We start from the raw sequence: 23,530 nt of genomic DNA, 5'->3' as shown, positions 1-23,530 counted from the left end.
GCTGTTCACAAAAAATGAACGAAAAAAATGAAATTTTTTCAGATTTTTTTTGAAAGTCTCAAGCCCACGCGCTATCTTAATTACCAAGTGATATCTTCAAAAGTATTAAATACACGCAAGTATTGAATAAAATTCGAAAGTTTTAAATACGTTTTTTCAATCATTTTTAATAAAAACTAATTCAGATACCTCATAAAGGGCGATTGGACCATTCAGGGCTTCGCCCTGATACCAGCAAGGCTTGTTTGCCTTCAGTTAAAATGCATTCCGCTTTCCTTTTTCTCATTTTTCTTACGATATTAAGATTTGCGCTGAAAATAGTTGTTTTAAACGCACGTTGGTAGTGTAGCAAACGTTATCAAAAGTATTTCTGCAACCGTAACATAAACCAAGCTGTTATTTTCTATGTTTTTGTGCTCTACTATTCAAAAACTCTCATTTTTGAGTAATCAGATAAAAATTGGGCTCTTTTTCAAAACCTAATCTCTAAAATTGAGATGTACGAGTAAGTGGCCGTTGCGATTTTTTCAAAGGTCGTTTTCCGTTCCGCTGCGTTGATTGTGAATTCATTTCCCCTATTTTAATTTTCTATTATGGCTGATTGGCGCCTTTGTCAGTTATTTTCGATACTTTGACCTTTTCATTGTTGTTGTGTTTTCTGATTTCGAGTTAGGACATTAACCTAATAATAGCTTTTCAACGGAAAATGGTTGAAAAATTTACTGCATTTTACAATCTGGGTTAATTGAATTGCAAGCACAGGTGAATTCGAGTATTAATGTCACTTTTTCCCTTTAACAGATTATGCTCTAAACAGGATTCCCTTTTTAGCGTAAGTTGCTTTTCCCCAGTTAAGATTCCAATGCACCTCCCATCTTAATGTACTCTTCGTGAAATCATTTTTGTTCATAGTCAAATTCCCAACTAACAAAAGGTACACGCAATCATTAAAAACAACTTATCATAGAAAATTACTCGTGGAAATCATAAATTATTACGCTTGAAAAAATCCTTGTAGACGAATCACATTTTAAGGTGTGGCAAAAATGCAATAACTTGAGTTAAGATTAATTCAAAAATATTCATGGATAACAATATATTCCATATCGCTAATCCTTACGCTTAGTATAATTTGTGTTATTAAGAAAAACAACATCAACGTGCATATCAATAAATTCTCTTTCTGTCTACCTGTATAATGTTATACAGGAGAGAATAGTACCGTCACTAAGTGTTTTCCATCTTTTTAATCCATCTGGGTCGTAAAACTGGACCATCATTTCGAGGAGTTTTTCGCTCTGTTGAACTGTGCTATTTCTTTATTGTTTTTGTATTGTGTCCAGGAAATTTTTATGATTCCTGATTTTACGCTTCGATTTTTCATTTGATTCGAATTTCCTCGTTTGGTTCTGTATTTTGGTACAATTCGCTGAAAAATTATAGACTGTTCTATTAATATTCGGAGTTTCCGATTCGGATCATTTCTCATTTTTTGTATTCCGGTCGAATTCTTATCGCATTCACTCGTGAAAACTTATCGATTGTTGACCTTTCGCGCATACGTTTCAAAAGCGAAGGTGTGAAAAAACTTTGAAAGGCCTTCAAAAGGCGTGAACTTTTTTGTTTCCTTTCGAATATCGTTGCTTGTTTTTGAGAAATTCCTTGTTTATAAATTTTACCCGCGCCATAATATTGTCCTTGATTGCAGAATTTAAGGCTGAACAAAGGTAAGTTGTTTTGACATGCTTAATGATTGTTTTTAAGAAAAACAGGAAACACACAGCCGTAAACATGGTATGTTCATTGTACGTTAATAAACACTATCTCGAAGGGTTTTTCTTAAGGCAATGGATCAGAGAAATTTGAATAACGCGGAATTCGGGAGGGAAGGGAAGGTAAGGAAATAAATCAGCCTTTCAAAAAATGCATTAAATATTTCACTTTAATTGCCAATTTTTGTCGTCAAATGGCGTCTTTGATACGCCGAAAATGGAATTTTCATTGTTTCTACTAATTTTACTTTTTTGCCTTGAAAGTTTTTTGCCATTAAAATTAAATGGTGTAATTCAAAGTGCCAAGCAGAAATCTAAAAATTGATTTGATGGTCAATTTATACCATTAGCTTTTGTTGCTCTTTTGTCATTCTAAACTCAGCCTATTCAAATGCCAAATAACTCTTCTTTGATTTCTTTTGTTCGTTTTTCGATTTCTCAAATTACATTAAAATTTTTTGACTATTCACCGCCTCTAGATAAAAGATTACAAAGAGCAGCATTTATTGAAACTTGATAAAAACATTATCAATTCTTCTTAACTGAACCCCCGTTGTTAATTTTTGATACCATATGTGCGGCGCAGCTTCCTATGGTTCTGGTCGCCATTTTACCATGCTAAACTCCGTGGGATTATTCCGCAGTTCTTGTAGAAATTGTGCGCTGCTAAAGAGCCGATCGCATATTAACAGCCAGACCATTTTAATCCTTTGCTATTAAACTTACCACGCGCAAACTACAAAACATACTGGAAAGTTCAACTTTGTTTCAGTAGTTTAAGGGTTGCTTAACGCTTCTTTGTGTTAACACGTTAAGACTCGTCACAACAAATGCAACGAAACTTTGTGAAAGTTAAATCGAAAGGTAAGAGTTTTCAAAAACAAGTGTTGCATATGTTCAAGAAACAAAATCTTTTAAGCCTTATCTCGAAACTTCAGTTAAGAAAAGCGTGATTTACATTTTGGATTTGGTGTTACATGTTTAAAATGGCGTTCTACATTCATTGCAAATTTGCACCCAAATTTTGTGATTTATGATCGGGCAGGCTTGTGTCGAATCAATTTAATCCTCAGTCTGGGCTGGCGAGATTTTTACTTCATTCTTCCGGTTCAACTGATTTGTGGTCCAAAAATATGTTCATAAAAACGAGATTTATAACCAGTTTGAGACTTATTTCAGTTCATATTGCGTCCCGCTTTTGTTTAGCATAACTAGATCACTGGTACACAATACTGCTCCAAGTTATTGCGAAAATATTGAACTAAATCTTCCTAATTTGTAGAATCAATTACGTGTTTAGTTTCATTCAGAGTTTCTGTGGTTTTTATATATTTGGTTAAACTATGCCATAAATTGGTCTACATATCGTGTTAATTAAGGTAAATTCGCGCCAGAGACGGCAAATATTTACCGAGATTAATTTTTATTTAGAAAGACGTGTACAAGTTGCAAGTGTTCGCTATTACAACATGAGATTTTGCTCGTGAATCCGATGAAAAATTCTGCCAAAATGCTAAGCGAAATCCACGCGACGTCAAACAACATAGCACTGCAACAATCTACAGTTTCCTCCCTAAATAATTCCGCCAATATGTCCTATCCCAATTTCAACACATCGATCGCGTCCAGCGTTTCGTCCAGTGTATCCGACCATAACTTCAACAAATCTAACGCCAGTCACTGCTCTAGTAGCAGTAATAGTAGCGTAGCGATTGTGTTTCCGAACCTGGGGTCGACGACGGTGAGTAGCGACAGCACGAGTACAGCACAAGACAGCAATTCGGCAGCCACGACGATGACTTCGAGTGTCCAAGAGTACACATGGGCGCCCCATGGGCTGAACCGTGAACAGGTAATTTTACGCTTAAATCCCCCTTCAAATCAAGTAAACGAAACCCCCCTCCCCCCTCCCCCCCCCCAACAGACCGTTAAGATCCTCCACCCCAGCGTTGAATAAAATTTAATTTTGCTAAGCGCTGCGTGTAAAATGCTCTATTCTGATTGAAAATTCGAGGATTTTAACTAGGTCCCCCCTCCCCTTTCGAACGGTTGGGAAATTGCTGAGGTCTCCGCCCCTCAGGCGAATTTTAGAGGTGGGTGGTTCTAGAACCCAACAATTTTTGCTCGTTGTTTAAGGCTGAGGCGAAATTTCCTAAACCAGAAAACAAAACACAGTAATCCAACTGTCATTCTTAATCAGAGGCACAAAAACTGTTCTCCGTAAAGAGGTAAATAGCGCGTGTTTTGGTTCTTTCCCTGATGAATGAATGGTCTTTTTATTTAACATCCGGGTTCTGTTTTTGCCAAGTCTTAACCACGAAAACGAAAAGTCAACGAGCAAGATTGGATCAAGTTAACATCCTCCAAAATTTGAGGAGTTTGAAAACAGACTTTCAGGTCTAATAGCGTCCTCCCAATCTATTGTCAGTCAATAATTTTGCTTGTTTTGTTTCAATAAATACCATTAGATTAGAATGGCAACTATTTACTATATATTGATTATTATGTAAAATGCTCGGTTCTGGCTGTTTAAGGCGTTCATGAGTCTTGAGAACGAATAGCTTGTTTTTTTAATCTAGGATAGATTATCAAAAAAAAGTCACAAGACATCAAGGCCTGCTGCAGTAACCTTCTAATGGGATTTCTTAAATTTAACTTTTTTCCGACTTTCGAAGAAAATGTGAAATATATGCTTTTGGGTGTTTTTTTTATTCAGACCAAATTTACAAAGTTGTGGTCCCTCAGGGGATCGATCTCTTGGTCTGCATGGGTCCAGCCGGGTGTGCAAACCACTATAATAACCTTCCACGAGTCTGTCTAAACTGTTCGTTTTATAGTTTACTCGGGTGGCGAAGTATCCCGCACCACAAAACCGTTCCAAATTGATTAAGGCAACTAAGTGATTTTTTTTATTCCTTACAAGATTTAAACTATAATACTTATTTTTAATATGATCAGCCTAAAGTTCAAAGTTTTGACAGTACTTAATTTAACAAAGTTTTTTCGAAACCAATTAAATGGTAGTCGGAACATTCAGGGCTTCGTCTTGATACGAGCACTCTTTTTCGATTTACTGCGAACTTGACCGAAACTTACTGAAATGATTATTTCAGTTTTTTTGAACAACCAGTTTTTTTACCTACACACGGGTCCAAGACAATTGTTTCACAATTTTTTTTATCAACTTCAACACAACGCCAAATGTGGTTTGTTTGATCTAACCTAACCGTAAAAAAGGAGTGTTAAGAAACGATGACGTAGAGTTTGTTTTTTCTTCTCGATTTTGACAACACCCAACACGGCGTCAGGTTTAGTATTATAATAAAACCCTCAGGTCAATTCGGATTCCAAAAGAATTCAAAGTTATCTCATTGTCGAGAAAAAGTGATCTAAGCGTTCCCGTTGTGAGACTAAATTAGACGCAAATATTTGATAGAAAGCTGACTCCACAATTTACTTCTGCTACAATTTGAACAATTTGAATGCTATCACCTTTCATTTAATCGTTTTTTGAACTAACTCTACTTTCCGGTCGCACTCAATTGAATCAAAACAACAGAAATTTGAGGCTAAAAGTAAGAAAAAGTTGATTCCAATATGCTTTAAGAAACCAGTGTTCACTAATTGTGAGGGAATGAGCGTAAAAAGAACGCTTTTGGGTCAAATATTTCCAAATGATTTTTATTGCAGAGAAACTGTTTTTGCTGAATGGGGTCAATCTCTAGTATTCTAGTTTTTCAGCTGACTAAAATTTAACGAAAACTATCGAAAACCTACTCCGCACACTTCAGCAGGCAAAAGGAAATCATTTAGGTTATTCCTGCGTGCGTCACTGAGTCTATAGAAATCATTTGACATAAAATTGGTGCTCAAAGTTATCAAATGACGTCATCATATAGTGTAACTTGTTGACAAATAATCGAAAGCCGCCAAGTTGATTTACGCTTGGCGAGTAGTTTTGTGGATTTTATGGGAACACTCTAGATTTTAGTAACATAAGCTTTGCCACGATTATTTTGGAATCAATGGACTGGTACACTTGTTTTTTTTTATCACGGGTTCCCAAGTTAATTGCGCGGTTTCAGCTTTTTGTCAAAAAACATCTGATGCAGATACTTGATAACCTTATTTCCCTTGATATTTGAAGCTGTTCAAGTTATTTTTTGACAAAATGTAATTTTTTTTAAATTTCCCCGTCGTTTCTTTTCAGCGCCTCAAGTTTCTTGTTCCATTTTTTGAAGAAAGGGACGGAATATATTGCTTCGGGTGTTTTTTGAGACGATTTGAGACAGGAGGCTGAAAACTTCCTTCGTAATTTACATAGCAGGGTTTTTTTCACAGTCGAATGAAATTAAGAAAAAGTTATCTTCAATTTTAAGGGGTAGTCGGAGATCATTCAAGGTTTTTCCCTGATATACGAGAAGTCTTGTTCATGCCTAATATCAAATTCTAAACTGTTCTATTCAAGTTCCGAAAAAAATACGGAACCCTTAATCAAATTACGAAGTTTAACCCAAAACTGTAAAACCCGTCTACAAAAATACAACTATTTGTTACACTGGCAAAACCGCTTTTTTTAAAATGTACTTAGTCAATGAACGTTTGCTGGCTTTTATGCAGACTAAATTTGCTTTTGGGTTGAAACATCAGATGCATCCAGAAAATAAGAATCTTTTTTTCGTGGAATTGGCTTGCGACAAACACTAATCAGTTACTCTTACATTAATAAAAACCCTCTGGACAATTCGGACTCCAAAAACTTTTCCAAAAATTGTCTCAGTGTCGAGAAAAACTGGTCAAAAATTTAGACCAGTTTTACGATCAATTTAGTCGAAAATTTTTGATAAAAGGCTGACTTTCCAAACTTTTATACTACTACAATTTGAACCGTTTAAATGTTATTACCGTTCAGTTCATTCCATCATTTTTCCCGCTAATTCAGTTGCACTCTACTAAAACAAATCAACAAAAAATTGAGACAAAACAAAAAAAAAAGTGATTTCAATATGCTTTCCGAAACAATTGTTTACTAATTTCGAGGGGAACGCGCGGGAACGAACGCTTTTGTGTCAATTTTTTTCAATAAAATTTTTATTGCAGAGAAACTGTTTTTGCTGAATGGGGTCATTCTCTAGTATTCTAGGGTTTCGGCTGACTTATTTAGTCAACACAATTTTCGAAAACCTATTTCGCGCACGCCACTTGTCAAATGGAAATCATTAGACATTAATTTTGCCGGTGCTCAAAGTATGCTGATTTTTTTCGTTCGAAAATGTTTGACGTCATCATATATTGGATTTTGCCGACAGTTAACCCAACTTCAGAAAAACGCATTTGCACGTTGAATTTTCTGCTTTTCTTGTTGAGCTCTAGTGGTTAGTTTTGAGCTGTGCTGGTTCGTTTTGTGAAATTTCGTACCATACTTTTTCATCGGTTCTGTGTAGCTCAGGGTTGATTTAGTGAAATTTCGTGCCACTCAAATGCTCTCAATAAATTCATACATTTTGGTTTTGGGGTTTTGATTTTGAAACTATTTACATATTCAATTTTGCGCTACTTTCGCTTTGTAGACAGAAGGAGTTTTCTTCTGCCGATAAACGAAGCTAAAATATTGCAAAAATCATATTAAAAGAAAGCCATAACTATTATAAAAGAGCCGTTAACCCAACTTTTCTGAAAATGGATTTTTGTTTTAAGTGAGAATAATTGTTTATAGACTTTTTTAAATTCAATTCAAAATTAAATACGAGAAAAACTGACTGATGTGCATGTGCCCTAGAACGTTTTGACGGCGTTCATTTGTTGAAAGCAGTCATTCAAAATTGAAAAAAAAAATCATCAAATATTTGTTTCTTTTTTTGTTTTTGGAGGAAGATGGACGATTAGACATAAGATTTTGCCAAAGCTTTTTAATAGTTTCCCGTAAAACTATTTGTGTTTTCCAAAAATTTTCTCAAAATTTTCTCAATAAAAAAGTGGGTTGTTTTTTTTTTGCTTTTTATGCAAGTTTAGAGAGAAGAGTCACTCCTTTTTGATTTAAGGATAGCAAGCTAACGTTGCTACATTTTAATTTTAAAGCAATAGTAGTTCTCAACTAGGTTTTAGTCCCTCTCCTTCACCCAATAAAAGACGGAAAATGAGAGTGAATTTTTTTTTCGTTTTTTTAAATTAGCTGGGGTAAAAGATTCATGGGCTATTTATAGAACAATTTATTCATATTTCTTATGAATGAAATCTACACTTAGTTCTGCAAGGAAAGATTGAAACGAAATCCTGTTTTTCGTGTTGCTGATGACGACATTGAAATGTAAGCCAATTTTAATTTCCGATTATTGCGCTAAAGCGTTACTGAGAAGCATCCTAGTGGAGTTGCAAAAATAATCTTTTTCATTTTGAAACCTGTCTTGCTCACAGTTTGTTAACATATTGAAGATAAGCCTAGAATTTACCGAGTCTTATTTTTTCTCAAACCTAAAAGGAAAACTCACTGACTAAGAAACTTCGCTGAATTGAGTTTAAATAGCTTAAATATTCAAAAAATCCTTGTTGCGTCTCCGATTGGCAGGCTTCCAAAAATTTTTTACACACCAGAATAATGCCATTGGAAGTATCTCTGCATAATCTCTCTAACATTATTTTTATGTTTCCTGAAAACTGAATCCCTATTACTTTTTTTAAAAAACACAAGCAAGTGAAGGGAATTCAAACCAATGTTTTTAGTTGATTGAAAAAATTTGTCCCTATACACAATGGATGCCTCGATGTTTTTGCAGAATTTACCGGGTCCAGACATTCTAAGGCAAACCGAAATTAAGTGCAAATGAAAAAAATGAATCGAGAGGGAATAGATCATGACGTTTTTTAGTCCTATTTTTTCCATCAATTTTGTACATAGTATATAATATGGAGATTTCAAACGGGTTCCACGCTACAGGAATTTCTATGAGCGAAGCTAAAATATCACTGAAAATAAAATTTCTATGCTTTTAATTTGTGTAAAACCATATAATTTGGAGATTTGAACAAAAAAACAGTGTCAATAATCGAAACCAAGGAATTGAGGGAACCAAGGAAACCATTATTTAATTGTTTTCTTAAACAATCGGTCCTGCTCAATGGCAGGACGAACAGTGGGGGGAGGAGGCGAAATGTCGGTGCCTACTTGAGGAAGCGGAAGACATTGGGACCCCTCCTGTCGTAACTTTAGTAGGGTTTGAACTCACTACCCTCATGCTGAGAGACGCGAGCCTTGTCCTCTCGGCCACGGCCATTGTTTTAGTGATATTTGTGTTTGCAGATCGAACAGTACTTCTCGCGTCTGCCTGAAGAATGTGTGCCTCGTGTGAACTCAGTGGGAGAAGGGAACCGACTGCGTCAGTTGATCCTCCAACTGCCCCCTCAGGACAACGAGAGCAAACACTGCGTGGAATTGAGTGGGGATGAGAAGAAGGAGTTGAGACTGTTCTACGTGGAGAGAAAGAGAGATAGTTTGGGCAGAGGCACTGTGAGACCCATTCCACATAATCACTACGGCATGGAGTGCGTCAAGGTCAGTCTATAGAGACAGTGTGAACGCTTTAATTTAAATTATGGTACGTCAAGGTCAGTCTAGAGAAAGTTAGAGAATGTTCCGACCATAATAATTTGTTAAAATGTATTAAAAAAGTATCCTTTTCTTAAAAAAAATTCTCCATTTTTGTCGTTATCTTGTGCATGCGAGGAAGCTGAAATTAAAAAACTGTACAATTATGTTAGCATTACAGCAAGCGGATTTAAAAACTTAAGAATGATTGTGAACCTATGATGCAGTAAATATGAGGTCAAGGAGAAAATGCTCGACAATATAAAGGCAACCCAGTTAATAAACACACAGTTACTTAATAACTACTTAGTATCAATATAAGTAACAATTAAAAAGTTGCAAGAAATTTTTAGCCGGCCAGTCAGTAACTTGAGCTGTTTCTGTGTAGTGTAAGACGAATATCGGAGGTGGTGAACTGGCAGTGTTTGCTGTGCGTGCTGGACACTCCAAGTGCTGGCATCCAGAATGCTTCACGTGTGAGACTTGTGAGGAACTGCTGGTGGACCTCATCTACTTCTGGAAGGATCCACACATATACTGTGGCAGACACCACGCACAAGTGCTCAAGCCACGATGCACGGCTTGTGACGAGGTCAGTTACAAACAGGAATTGTAATTTTCAGTATAATTTAGCCTAGTTTTGGCGCCGAATTGGCGGAAACACTGCGTTTTTGGCACCAAAGCGTCTTTTTTTTAGAAATTGTCTGTTTTCCGCTAGGTTATAAACCAAAGCTGTTCCTTTCAAGCACGCGATTGTTAACTTCCTCTTCTAGAATATGGGGACGGTCCAAATTACTTTCAAACTTTAACACTGAAGATTGTATGTTCATTAATTGCTTACCTTTTTACATTAAATAAATTTAGTTGAGACTTAAAATCAGCGAGATTAATGACCAACATCAATTTTGCAATTTTTATCAAGTTTTTAAATGCAATTTGTACGTTTTTTTTTTTCATTTTCCTTTTTTGACGCATTTTTGCATTCCATCACTTGCGCAATTGTCAAACTTCATACTTATTTGGTAATACTTAATTGGTTTTTCAAGTTCAGCAAAAACTTTCTGTATGGCTGGATCTTTCAATTATAAAACAAGCCGCAACTTTCATTACACAGCTCTATTTTGGGCTTTAACATTTCAAATATACGGAAAACAAGTTTTTTTATGCATAAAACAATGTGAAGTCTGACAAGATGTGAAAACATTGAAAAATGTTCGAATCGTTTTGTGATTTTCCCCACAATTTTCGAAGAAAGATACAAAAAAATATCTGCTCGGTGTAATTTTTTTGATCACTTCCAACTTTTTAAACAACGGTTTTTGACAGACGTCAAAATTGTTAAAAGTCACCAAATTTGCAAAATCGGTCACTCCGAAAAAAAAATTTCATGTCATTGACTCCTTTTTCATAGTGCAAACTTTTAAATTTTTTTGTTGAATTTTTTTTTGTCTGAAGTAATGAAAACTACAGAATTTAAAAAGGAGTTGAAGTTTAGTTTAAAAAGACAAAAGGTGTTCCGTGTTCTCATCAGCATTCTAGTTTCCATTTGATCAGCTGGGTTCGCATCATATGATTAAAAAAATGACGCAATCAAAAGCCAGAAAATGACGCAATCAAAAGCCAGAAAATGACGCAATCAAAAGTTCAATTGAATTTTTAATTTGACAGAACGGTCAATAGCTAGAGATTCTTTGAGAAGGACTTTTTCAAAATAAATGCAAATTTGATTTCGTCTCCAGAGTAATTACAATCATTCTAAGTAGTAGACTTTTTTTTCGAAAAATGAAAACCGCTTCCCATTTCGCCGCGCTAGTGAATAGCATGGTAATAAGGCATGTTTGATTTATGGAAGCCACGCCCTGTAGGGACAAGCAACAACATTAGAACATGTAAAACAGTCTTTTCAAATCTGCGCGTAAATTATCAGCCTGTTTTGCTTTTTTACATCACTCTAAATTGACGCTATCAGAAGAAAATTTGTCGGTTTAATCCATTTTGAAAACTAAATTGTTTGATGAAATTATAAAAATATTTTTCGTTTATTGATATTTTGGCGACAATCATGGTGTATGGGATTGACTGTTAAATGTCGAAGTCCTTCGGCAGTTTGACCTTTAGGTAAAGTTCAACCGCGCATAGAGTCGCTCTTAATCTTAACAAGCCGCCTGTTATCTGGTGTAAAAGCGTTGGTAGATGAAGTAAATACTTCTTTTTGAAGCATTTCCTGATTTTACTCTTTCCAACTTCAAATCAAGTCAAGTTGGATCTTTGCTCGGTGAAGTTGGAAACAATATTCACAGCCAATTTCCAATCCAAATCCAATTAACGGAGTCCACAAGGATGCAGCTTTATCTTCCGTTAGTTGAACCGCTCGTCTTTTAAATCTATTGGACAAAGCTTCAGGGCAAACTTATTTAGCTTCCCAAGAATTTTCAATTCATTCATTTCTTTATTTAGATTTTCAAATTATTTATCATCGAAACCTTTAACATGATTTAGAATCTTGAAAACAATATAAATGTTTTGATAAGTTACGCTGTAAAATTCAAAATCTAGTCGAGTAACATTTCTTTTGCATATGAGCGTAGCCTAGATTGTTGACCTTGCAACCTTATTATTCAGACTTTCCATACGAAAGTAACGGAATATTTGTGCTCGGGGTGGGTTTTTTCTTCAGACAAACTTTGAATTTTTAACTAGCCATTTTTGACAGAATTTGTTTTTAAATATCATTCAAAAGGTATTTTTGCCTTGATCTTAAATTTGAAAAAATACTTCACCTGTGATTATTTTTCGTGAAACTATGGGGGTTTAAATATTGCCATTTAGGCGAATTTGGCCAATTAACGCACGATATATTTCGCGCTATTAACGCGTAAGCGGAGATGTAATCCGTCTTAGAAATCGTTCAAAATTGGTTGAAAGAAGCTTATTTGCCATAATTGATTTGTTAAAAGGAGCTAAATATATTCTTTTGTATTGTACATGGCGTGTGGGGGGATAGTTTTTATAAAGAATTTCAAATTATAGAAAAAAATTCGCCCTGATACGAGCAGTCTTGTTGAGCTTTTGTTTAATTCTTTCTGCTTTTGTTTTAAGTAAGTGCTGACAGGTTGTAACGCAGTTAGATTTTTTGCCATTTTTCTTTGCAACGAAATTGAAAATTGTGTAAATGATTTAATGGCTTTGTCTCGTTTGTCGATTAATTTTTTTGGCTTTCCCAATAATTGCCTGGTGACAAAAAGCCATCTTCTTAATCTATTGAAAAAAACGGTTGTTAGTCAGCTAGCCAAACTAAATGCAGTAACTGCTAAATGTGATAAAATTCGTATTTAAAAAACGACTGGTTGTTTTATTTTTCGGAGAAAATAAGACAAAATTAAACTGTTTTTTTTTTCTCTTGTTTTTTATGAGCGTTTTTTTCTTAAACTGAAGTATTTTCAAGTTGGCCCAAATACTGCAAGTAAATCTGTCTAAATTCAATATAAAATAAACACAAAAACGTAATTTCTTGGTCAACAAAAACATAACTTTTTGTATCATCTTTCATACGCTATGTAAAGTACAACTAAATAGAAGAGCAAATTTCATTTTGAAACGATTTGAGAGACGGATTACATTTCAACTTCCGCGTAAATAGCACAAAACATATCGTCCGTTAATTGTCTCAAAATGGCAATTTTTAAACTCCTATAATTTTCACGAAAAATGATCTTAGGTAAAATATGTTTTTAGCTCTGAGCTCAGGATAAGAATACCGTTTGAAGGATTTTGAAAAAAATTGGTCAAACATTACTAGTGAAAAAATCAAAATTTGTCTGGAGAAACAACCACCCCGAGCACAAAAATTTTCCGTCATTTTCTTCGAAATTTGGAACAGTAAGTTGACCTTCAAGTATTGCTGACTAGTTATTGTTCCGACTATTTTCAGACAAAGTTCGACTTCTTAACTAACAATTTTGACAGATTTTTAAATTTCATTCGCAAATTTTGTTGTCTTGAGCTCAAATTTAATGCGTTATTACACCTCTCATCACTTTTTTGTAAAGTTTTGCGGGGTTTAACGATTGCTAATTTGGCCAATTTGGTACCCTTAACGCGCTATATACTTTAGCTATCAATGCGTAAGCGGATATTTAATCCGTCCTAGAAATTGTTCCTAGTTGGATTGAAGCATGCTCGTTGGTCTATTTAATTTATCGTTATATGCAAAATGTATCACTTTGTACTTTGCATAGTGTTTGAGGGATAATTTAAAAAAACTAATTTCAAATTTTTTCATTCTTTTTGAAACCTTCTTTTCTTTTCCCCATATTTTTTCAACTTAAAGTTATTTTTGTGCGTATTTTGATAAAAATGATCTGATTTTATCCTAGCAATAAGGAATATTCGACAGTCACAGTAAAGTAAGAAAATTGGGCAACGTTGTCAGTCAAAAGAGGACAGGAAAACACAAAAAAAATTGTTCTAGAATTTTTTTCTATTTTTTGTGCAGAAATTTTTTTTAATATCAAATTTTTTTTCCAACGATGGTACTAAAAAACTTCAAGAATTAACTTAACATTTAACTAAAATCAAACTAAAGTTTTATAGTCTATCTTTCTAAAATAGGCCTGCTCGCTTGCTTTTTGTGCTTGAAATTAGGATAAAACTCAAAAATTCAAACCGGTTTTTCTGGGAACTTGCAAACTTTTTGAAAATGTCGCTCGAATCAGGGCTGAAAGGGCTTTAATATGATATATCACTCCACCAAGTACGATGATTTTTCATGGTAAGTGCTTTTGGTTCAAAAAGAAAATAAGCCTGCTCGCTTGCATGACTCGCTCGTAAATAGACGAAAAATCAAAAATTTCGAATTGGTTTTTCGGGAATTTTTTTTAAAAAAATTTGCAATGTATTTTTAGAGTCGTGTTTGAATCACGACTGGAAAGGATATTTTAAAGCATGTCGAGGGTTCTTTGTCCGCCTCAATTCTAGTTGCCGAATTTTTGAATTCTGGATGGAAGTTCTAGTTACCGAATTTTGTAAATTCCGGGTGGAAATTCTGGTTGCCGAATAAGTAGAAAGATATATATTTACTGCTATTTGATGCCCGGAGTGTTTTGTTAATCGAGGCTGGACCCATTTCTCAGTTTAGGTTCGATAGTTTAGCAGTTTTCATAATGTACTTTCTGTTTGCTAGTTAAGATCTCACTGAGACTGAGCTTGTTCATAGTGTGCCCTAATTTTATGTCGACGGGTGTAAATTTGTGGGTGGGCTTTTTATTAGAATCAAATCTTTCCTCAGTTTGAGTTTAACTTTGTGCAACTTAATAGTTTGTGTCTTCTCTATTAGTTTTAAATCTCTTAATGAGATGTCTGTAATCTCCAAGAAATGCATGCAATTTACATAATCGGAAGATTGGCTGCTCAAATTCCAGAGATTTTTTCTAGTCGGGATATGGAAATAAAAACCTTGATTTTTAGGGCTCAAATTTTGATGGCTTGCACGTAGCCTAATTGAACTTTTTTCAATATCGTGTTTCAGTAATCCACACCCCTACTGCTCAGATAACTGAAACACGATATTGAAATTGGTCAATAAGCTTACGTGGAAGCCATCAAAATTTGAAATCTATAAATGAAGGTTTCTTTTTTTTCCATATCCCGACTTGAGATGTATAGTCGTAATCACCATTAGTTCTGCTGTTTTGTGTAATTTTTAGTAGAATTTTCCTAAATCTAGTTTTGAAATTTTTCGATCCCTGGAATCTAGTTTTGAAACTTTTCGATCCTTTTGAGTGGCGCACCTTTGGGATTGACATAAACGAAGAAACTTATTCGTACTGTGCTGATCTTTTTTCCGGAAAATCAAAATTTACTTCTTTTTTCAAAATCTTCGATCTTTTTCAAATCCGCAAAGCATTAGTTTTTCCTTGAAATTGTTGTTTTACCGGAAATTCTAACAGGTTCAAGTTGTTTTGGGCATTAGAACGATAAATAAGATCAACAAAATTTGGTCTCGATTTGACAAGTGATTTGTGATTTCCTGAAATGTCCGTATTTCAGTTTGAAGCTGTGACGACTTTATCTTAGTGATAATAGAGTCCGTGTTTTTGCGGGTCTGTTTTAAAGCCTCTAATCCGCCGGCCATATGGTCGCTCTAAAGCCTGCCTTCATTTCGCCGCTAGCTAATCGTTCGCTGCTGAAAGGGGATCACTTTTCCACTTTGCTGTCTCGAGCAACAAATCTGATCCCAATCTCAACTCAAATCAGTTCTCGTGAGAATTATCGATTCTTCAATCTTTCCATTCCCTCTATTCACACTTTGACACAATTCTATCAATTTACCACCTTTGTATTGTACCGACTTCGACTTCGCTTGATATTTTCAATTGATTGCGCCCTAGTTATTTGTTCGAAAAAAGTTATATCAAGATTTAGTTATAATTTCATTTGCGCTCTTACATTTAGGTAGACATTTTAGCGGCAAAAATGAAAATTTCCATTTTTGTTGATCATTTTTGCCTATTATAAATATTGTTTGTTGTTATACATCCTCATAACTTTAGTATTTTTTTTCATAAACATTTCTTTACGCCGCTGTATACCAATAAGAAAACGCAGCGTTTCCAACTTTTCCGTTTTTAATTTACAAAAATAAAAAACAAGAAAAAAAAGTTTTTCTTTTAGGAGAGATTATTCATCTTTGGCCTGCAAGAAAAAGTAACGATTTGTTAAGTAAAATTATTGGGCTTGAATTCTCTTGAGTACTTCAGTTTTTTGTTGAATGCGAAAAAGGAAAAACAAATTGAATTTCCTCTTAACAATTTATAAGACGGTTCAGTGAAAGGACAATTGGAAATCGAAATTTGAAGCGAAATAATAATAGAACTGGGTGATTCTTTTGTTGTAAGTAGAAATAATTTTGTTTTTGCGAAGAGCCATCACTGAGCAGTTTTGTGTATCTCAACAAAAGACGCGGAAACATCCCTCCCCTGTCATTAAATTGTTTTTTCCATTGTTGGTTTGGAATTTTATTCCGAGTTTGACTTGGCTTAAATTTGATCTGAGAAAATGCAAATTTCGCTCCAAATTAGCGAGTTTGAAGAAGCCTTGAAGAGCCATTTTCTCTCAATCATTTTGAAGTAAACACTAATTCAGCTTTGTTGACTTTGAAACCATTTTTTCCCAACGGGTAACTTGTTTCCTATTTACCAGTTGTCATTTTGGACCACTTTAAATATGATTGTTTACCATTTTTAATACCTGAAATCTGTGAAGCGCCAATGAATCTATAGTGTTGTAGTTTTCTTTTAGAACCTTTTCTTTTCACAATTATTTATACTTTATTATTGACTCCCAAAATCGAACCATTGACTGATGTTGCTATTTGCGTTTTACGTCAGCGCGCAAAAAAATTCATCTCCATTTTTTGTGTTCTTACTGTCGTTTTAATTTGGGGTGACGTTTTAGTGTAAAATTGAAAACGAGACCCAACTTTGAGTTTTTTAGAGGCGCACGGAACTGGTTTGAATTGAAAATACCTTCATGAAATTATAAATTATTTTTTTAGTCCATTAATAAAAAAGACCTTAGGTTGAGAATCTTATAATTTTGCTTCTAAAATTGGTTTCAAAAAGATTTGGACACTAGGGGCTAGGGAAAACAAAGGATATCGAAAAATAGAAGCTTCCACCTTCGACCCTTTTATTCGGTGGGAAGGTTTTTATAGTCGCAAATATACAAAGAGCATCTACGGAAATAAATTTTTGGATTCAATGGGTGGTTTTGTTTTATGTTTATCTCTCTACGTGAGTGGAATTTGATGAAATTGATTTATTGTTAGCTGGTTGGTATCTCAGAAGGCTTTTATGATTTGTGTTCTTGTCTTGATTATTTTTATGCCATATGTTCTGCGACTTCCCGCCTTTATTTTGACCATTTCTTTGATCGGAAATCTTGAGTGTGCATATATTAAAAATGGTTATCACTTTTCCCTCCCTTCAATTTTTCTTCCGCCGCAAATGCTAATTTTTTTGAAAATTAATGAAAAATTTACGACCACTAGTCCTAAAAATAAAAAATTCGGAATAAAAAATGACCGGTAGCTGTTACAATTCGAAGTTCAAGGTCAATTATAGCATTAAATATTTTGAGACTATAAAATGTGAGGTGTTTTTTTGTGCAAGATTAACAAGATGAGAAAAAATGAACTGTAATTTTGAAAATTTTGAGCAAAAAATTTTGAGCAATCTGCTTTTTTAAAGCTGTTTAAACCGTGAGTATGAATGGGCCTGCCCATTGTGAAAAATGCGTTCAAACGCCTACTTTGAACAAACCACCTTGCAAATGGTCAGGGGAGTCAATATGATTTATAATAAGCAGGGTAGACTGAGGATTAAAACACATCATTGCTCTTATAATCCCCCTGCATACCCAGAAATTAAGGTCACTTCACATGGCGTCAATATTCAGCCACCGGATCACCCTGGGAAAAACTGGACTGTCCGGTCGCGTTAGCCAAATATGCATGATACTAATCAGGTTTTCCATTAGCTGAGGGAGCTCGCACAATTTGATTTAAATATCGTTAGTTTTATCCCAAGTTGCGATTTAATTTTAAAAGCACCGCCTAGAAAGGAAGAACATCTATCCTAATCTTTTCTCTCAATTGATCCATTTTACTCCACTGAAAACATCCTGCACGGAAACGGTCCCTCTAGACTTGTGGAAATGTGGTTTAAAAATTAACATGATTTTTGTCTTTGATATTTGTTCAAGATCGTAATTTTCATTCAGATTTCGAATTTTTTATGATTAATATTCAGCTGCTGCTCGTAACGCAAACACTTCTCTGATTATTCATCGGCTGAGAATTTAGGAAGTCCACCAATTTACATTATGATTGAAACGCCAGCTTTAAAAAAATTCAAGCTTGTGGCCTCCAAATTTAGTGGTAACCAAATAACAGATACGACTTAAAGATGTTCAAGTGAAATTTCACAAAATGTAAGGTTTTTTTTTGTATTTTTTCCATACAAAATTCGCTCAAAAAAAGAGTTGATTATAATAATCAAATTAAGCCGTAAATGGTGCAAGTTTTAATAAGGGGTGCAATTTTGAGCCTTAGCAAAATGACTTAGGGTTTTATGATTCGTGTTGTGTTGATTATTTCTTAACTGAATGGTGCAATTTGTGTCGCAGTATTGGGGGGTTGAAATCGTAATGAATTTTAAATCTGTTTTTCTTTCCATCACTTCAATTCAAAGCGTTTCTCCCTCTTAGAAGTCACTCCTTTTCCCTTTTCCCTAAATATTCCATTACCCAAACTGTTTCCATTGAGCTAACTTCTTTAGCAGCCCAATTGCACCTCAGACGCCCAGAATACTTTGAAGTTTCGACAATGTTCCGCTTTGATTGCCTATTGTTGTTTACTCTAGCAAACTGACTCCTATAGCACGAGTTTCCTCCGTCTTCTAGCAGGGAACTATTATAATACCTTTATTGGTTCCCAATTGAAAAAGGAAAGGTTTGCCAGTCTTCCTTCCAATTGTTAATTTATTTACTTGTATCGATTATTCGTGTCTATGATGCAATAAAAACCCTCTTTTCAATTTGTGAAGAACTAGTTTTGCGATTAGTTTGCCTGATAATTGATAACTTTGAGATAAAACGAAGAAACAAAATTCATTGTCGTTTTCAAAATGAACAGGAAATGAGACGAAATTTGCTTCAAACTTTAGCTAATTTTCCCGCGAAATAATGGAAACTATGAATTGCGATTTGATTCAAAACTCCCAAAATCAGGACTGCTCTTCGCCTTGTAACAATCAATACCAAGCGGTCGATTACAGTAAATGTATCACCCCTCCATCACCGCTTAAAGACTTCAAAGAGCTACAACTGCCCCCCTTGGGGGAGACATTTCCAACTGTAGGGGAGGCTGAAAAACAGGCAAAATTGGCAGCTGAGAGGAAAAAGTCACTGCAAAACAGCTCTGACTGTATTTGTATATGCAATAATGTGACAAATCTGGAAGATATCGAAACGTATAACCCGGATGGCTGCGGTTGTAATTGCGGCGATCCAGTTATGAATGGAAAATCATCGATCGAAGAGAGTTATGACCAGCCGGACTTAATTAGAACGACGTCTGGAAATGTTATTATCAACCGGGTCTTCTTCCAAGATCGGGTATGTCAACTGGCCACAAGGAAATTGAATCAATCCAAATTATACTTTTTGTTTAAAAATTGCCAATATTATTTGCTGTCTTTCCATTTTTTGATTGTTACCTTTAGCAAAGTCGTAGTATAGATTGGATAAAAAAATGACTTTCGTTTCGAAAAATTATATCTATAGGCCGCAATTTTTTTTTGTTTCTAATTGCGTTAGTTTCATGACAAAATGTCAATTTTTTTCAAGATTAGGTCAACCCGGGTCTTCTTCCAAGATCGGGTATGTCAACTGGCCACAAGGAAATTGAATCAATCCAAATTGTACTTTTTGTTTAAAAATTGCCAATATTATTTGCTGTCTTTCCATTTTTTGATTGTTACATTTAGCAAAGTCGTAGTATAGATTGGATAAAAAAATGACTTTCGTTTCAAAAAATGATATCTATCGGCCGCAATTTTTTTTGTTTCTAATTGCGTTAGTTTCATGACAAAATGTCAAATTTTTTCAAGATTAGGTCAACTCAAATAGTTATGATTACGATGTATTTTTGCTATGAAATTCAAAAGTTGAAAAATGGTTAAAAGAAAGTCAACCCCTTGCCGACCCAAAAGGTCCCCCCTTTGTACTATTTTGAGATATCAATTTTTGGCGATGGACCCTTAAATCTTTCTACAGGCGCCTTTGGCGCCAATATATACAAACTTTTAGTGGAGAGTGCGACTCGAAAAAACTCGGTTTTTTCCAATAATGCCTAAAAACGCCTTTTTGGCCTGTTTTTCAAAATTTCAAGAATATAGCACTAATACTTGTTGTCCCGAACAAGGAGTGGGGGGCAGAAATTTGTACTTAGATTTGTTTTTTTTTTAATCGAAAATCAGCTACCACATATAAATACAATGCTTAAATAGAGTAATATATCATGTTAAATTTTCTTTAGTCGTAACTTGGGCTGAGCTCTTATGAAAATTTTCCAGCAAGTTTTCCCAGCGCTGAGGAAAATTGTCTGAAGGCGTCCCTGTTGAAGGCCTTATGCCAGAAAAAGCCGATGAAAATGAGTTAATATGCTAATTAGGTCTAGTTCTTAAAGTTTTAGTTATCCACCCACACACACACACTCACCCTCATATACGGGGGCAGATTTAGGGTTTCCCGGAATGGCGAGGCAGACGTCATCAAGCCTCCCTCGGGGGCTCGACCTGATTCAACTTTTTTAAAATATTCGCCTGCGGTGCACAATTTTGACAAGAAGGGTCTTGTTGATAGTGTTTTGTGGACCATGGAAATTCAATTTTGTTCCACCTTGAATAGTCGAAAAAGTTTTCTTAAGTTTTTTGTTAATCTGCTCCCACCCTCGAGAAAATGCAAGATCCACCACTGCATAGACAAAAAAAAACATTGCAATTTTTCAGAAAAAATGAAAGAAAAAGGGTTTTGAAAGTTTTTTTTTCATTTTTTCTTGTCTTTTTTACTGCGGCTTGACTAATTTGGGCTTTTTGCACAGCAAGTTACAGATGTGGTTGTTTTCATTAATTTGATTTAATGCGATTTTCAGGACAGGAAGTTTCAATGACAAAGGGCCTGTCTTAAAATTTTGAGAAATGGCAGTTTACAAAAATGTTTTTAGTAAAATGACTCATCTGTCTGAAACAAAATTTCTTAAGACACGTTTTAAAATGTTTTGAATGGATAAAAACTGCCAAGCGATTTTCAATCAGGAAATATGCCACGTTTGTTGGTTGTTTTGGTATTTGTTTCAAGGAACAAAAAATCATAGCTTAACAGTTAAAGCGTCTCTGCTACTAATACCAGTTTGAAACAAAAAATTATTGTAAAATGTCTATGGAAATTTTTTTGTTAAGTAGACCTTTTTAAGACAAATGTCACTCATAAAAGTTGACTGCAATTTAATCAACTTTAATACAATTAAATCTAGTTTTGATGGCGTCTTAAGGGCCATTTTATTCCACAAAATGTTAGAAAATCTGCAATAAAGCTCTTCGCAATGTCTTTCTGTTAGACTTATTGATGCAAAAAGTTTCTAAATTTGCATTAAAATATCACATGTAATGAATGATGGCGATGCTTAACTAATTAAAAGTGTGTTCTTCAGGTGCCAAAAACAAATAATTACCATACTTAGTTCGCCTCAAGATAACAAGGCAAAGACCTTGAAGGGTAGTTGTCTGGATGAACTGTATTGTTGCTATTCTCATTGCAGAATATTCAAAGTGCAGAAAATATCCAACCAATCAAAAACTGTAAATTCTCATGCTTTGCTCTTAGATTTTGGCTGAATTCTCGTTGGCTTATATAAGTTTTTGCCATTGTGGCAGAGGAAAGGCTTCTGTTTTCTGAGGAGAAATGTACCCCCCCCCCCTCCCCTCCAACTATACTTCTCCTATTTAAGAGGAGCACTTCGCTTTTATCTTGTTACTTGTTGATCAGCTCAGTTGAATAAAAAGATACGCTGATCTATGTGGCTTTTGTTACATGTGTCTGAAATATGGCGTAGGTTGAATTCACCTGAGCTTGATTAAGTATATGCATTGCCACAAGGAGAAAAAAACGAAAGAAAGAAGCGATAAAAGGCAGTGTTTCATCTTATTAGGTGAGATCATTCTGTCGAAAAGTGATTCAGCCGAAAAAGCTGCCGAAATACACAAGTGCAGACGAAATGGTAAAATAGATTATCCACTTTTGTACAATTGTTACGATAATTTTCAATACAATCAATTTTCACAGGATGGCTCAATACAGGATTGCAAAATTTTTTGTATCTTTGTATGCAAACTTGGAAATCTTTGGTTTCAATTTGAGGCTCTTTTTTTCATGCCGATATCACGAAAAAAATTCGTGATGTTACGATGTAAATTATGAAGAACAATTGTGTTCACAATAGTTAGTTTGTTCACTTTTGTTCATTAATGACTTTTCAATTGTTTTTCAAAAATGAAATTTATGCGGGGGGAGATGTTGAATTTGATGATAGTGTGAGTGTTTTTGCAAATCAAATACTTCAGTTGGTTAATTGACCCTTCGGCTTAATGCAATAGAAGGTACTCAATTAGCAAGAGCCATCATGGACCCTATAGGGAAAACTAGAACGGGAAATTCCCACCGAGTTCCGTATCTTTAAGTACACACACACATATAGACACTCTGATCATACCACGTACTATTTTCTAACTAAATACCTGCTGCCACAAATATAGTACCAGAAATGAAAACTCAAATCCGGCAATTCAATTACCTGCCTATTTCCGCAGCATTTAATCAGGTAACTGGTGTGTTTTGAAATATATGACCAATGCTGGTTTTATTACAATTATTTCGGTCATTCATCAATCCTTTCTTTATGTATTGGCAAAATGATGACAATTGAGAGCGAGAAAATAGTAAGTTCTCATTTTGGTACTTTAAAAAAACTTTTTGGCACATTGCAACACTCCGTTGTTTTCTTCATACTTAAAAGTTTATGTCAAATTGATGGTACTATCGTTGACGTTCAGCAATGTAAATTGGTGAAAAAACGGTTACTTTCAAGATTATTTCCATTTTTGACACGGTTTTTGCGTGCTGAAATAAGTGAAAAATTGATTTCCGATGTCACATTGACCAGTTTTATATTATTTATCTTACTTTTGATTCAGTTATTGGAATTGATATTGCAAATAAATTGAGAAATTGCCATAAACTATATAAAAATGATAAAATGTGGGTTCAGATCATCTTCGCGGACGAGTGCACGGAGGCTGAGGGGAGGTCATGGCATACGAGACACTTCTGCTGCTGTGAATGTGACTGCACTTTGGGGGGACAGAGGTACATCATGCACGACTCCAAACCCTTTTGCTGTCCCTGCTACGAGAGAGTCTATGCACAGTACTGCGCCTCTTGCAACCAACTCATAGGTGGGTAGTTCTGTCACGTCATCATTTCAGAACCTCATTCGGGGTTTCTGTAACTATTTCTGTGATTATGTTCGTTACTAGGTTCATAACTGTTTTATATGCTG

General features: G+C 34.9%; 1 protein-coding gene across 6 annotated transcripts in view; it reads left to right on the top strand.

Annotated features, from left to right (window-relative positions):
• Window positions 1–23,530, top strand: part of LOC134840598 (prickle planar cell polarity protein 3-B-like) — a 49,118-nt gene that overhangs the window by 23,105 nt on the left and 2,483 nt on the right. For 3 of the 6 annotated variants that reach the window (XM_063856518.1, XM_063856517.1, XM_063856520.1), the window contains 4 exons: window positions 3,204–3,624; window positions 9,070–9,321; window positions 9,743–9,946; window positions 23,240–23,426. In XM_063856518.1, coding sequence (XP_063712588.1) covers window positions 3,204–3,624; window positions 9,070–9,321; window positions 9,743–9,946; window positions 23,240–23,426 — 1,064 coding nt within the window. Of the gene's footprint in view, window positions 1–650; window positions 763–1,087; window positions 1,728–2,033; window positions 2,637–3,203; window positions 3,625–9,069; window positions 9,322–9,742; window positions 9,947–23,239; window positions 23,427–23,530 lie in introns of those variants that run through there. The other 3 variants (XM_063856522.1, XM_063856521.1, XM_063856519.1) reach the window with 3 other exon arrangements.

This window comes from Symsagittifera roscoffensis, chromosome 2 (genome assembly GCF_963678635.1).
Source record: "Symsagittifera roscoffensis chromosome 2, txSymRosc1.1, whole genome shotgun sequence".
In the NCBI taxonomy this organism is placed as follows: Eukaryota; Metazoa; Xenacoelomorpha; order Acoela; family Convolutidae; genus Symsagittifera; species Symsagittifera roscoffensis.
This window is presented reverse-complemented; position numbering and strand designations above follow the sequence as displayed.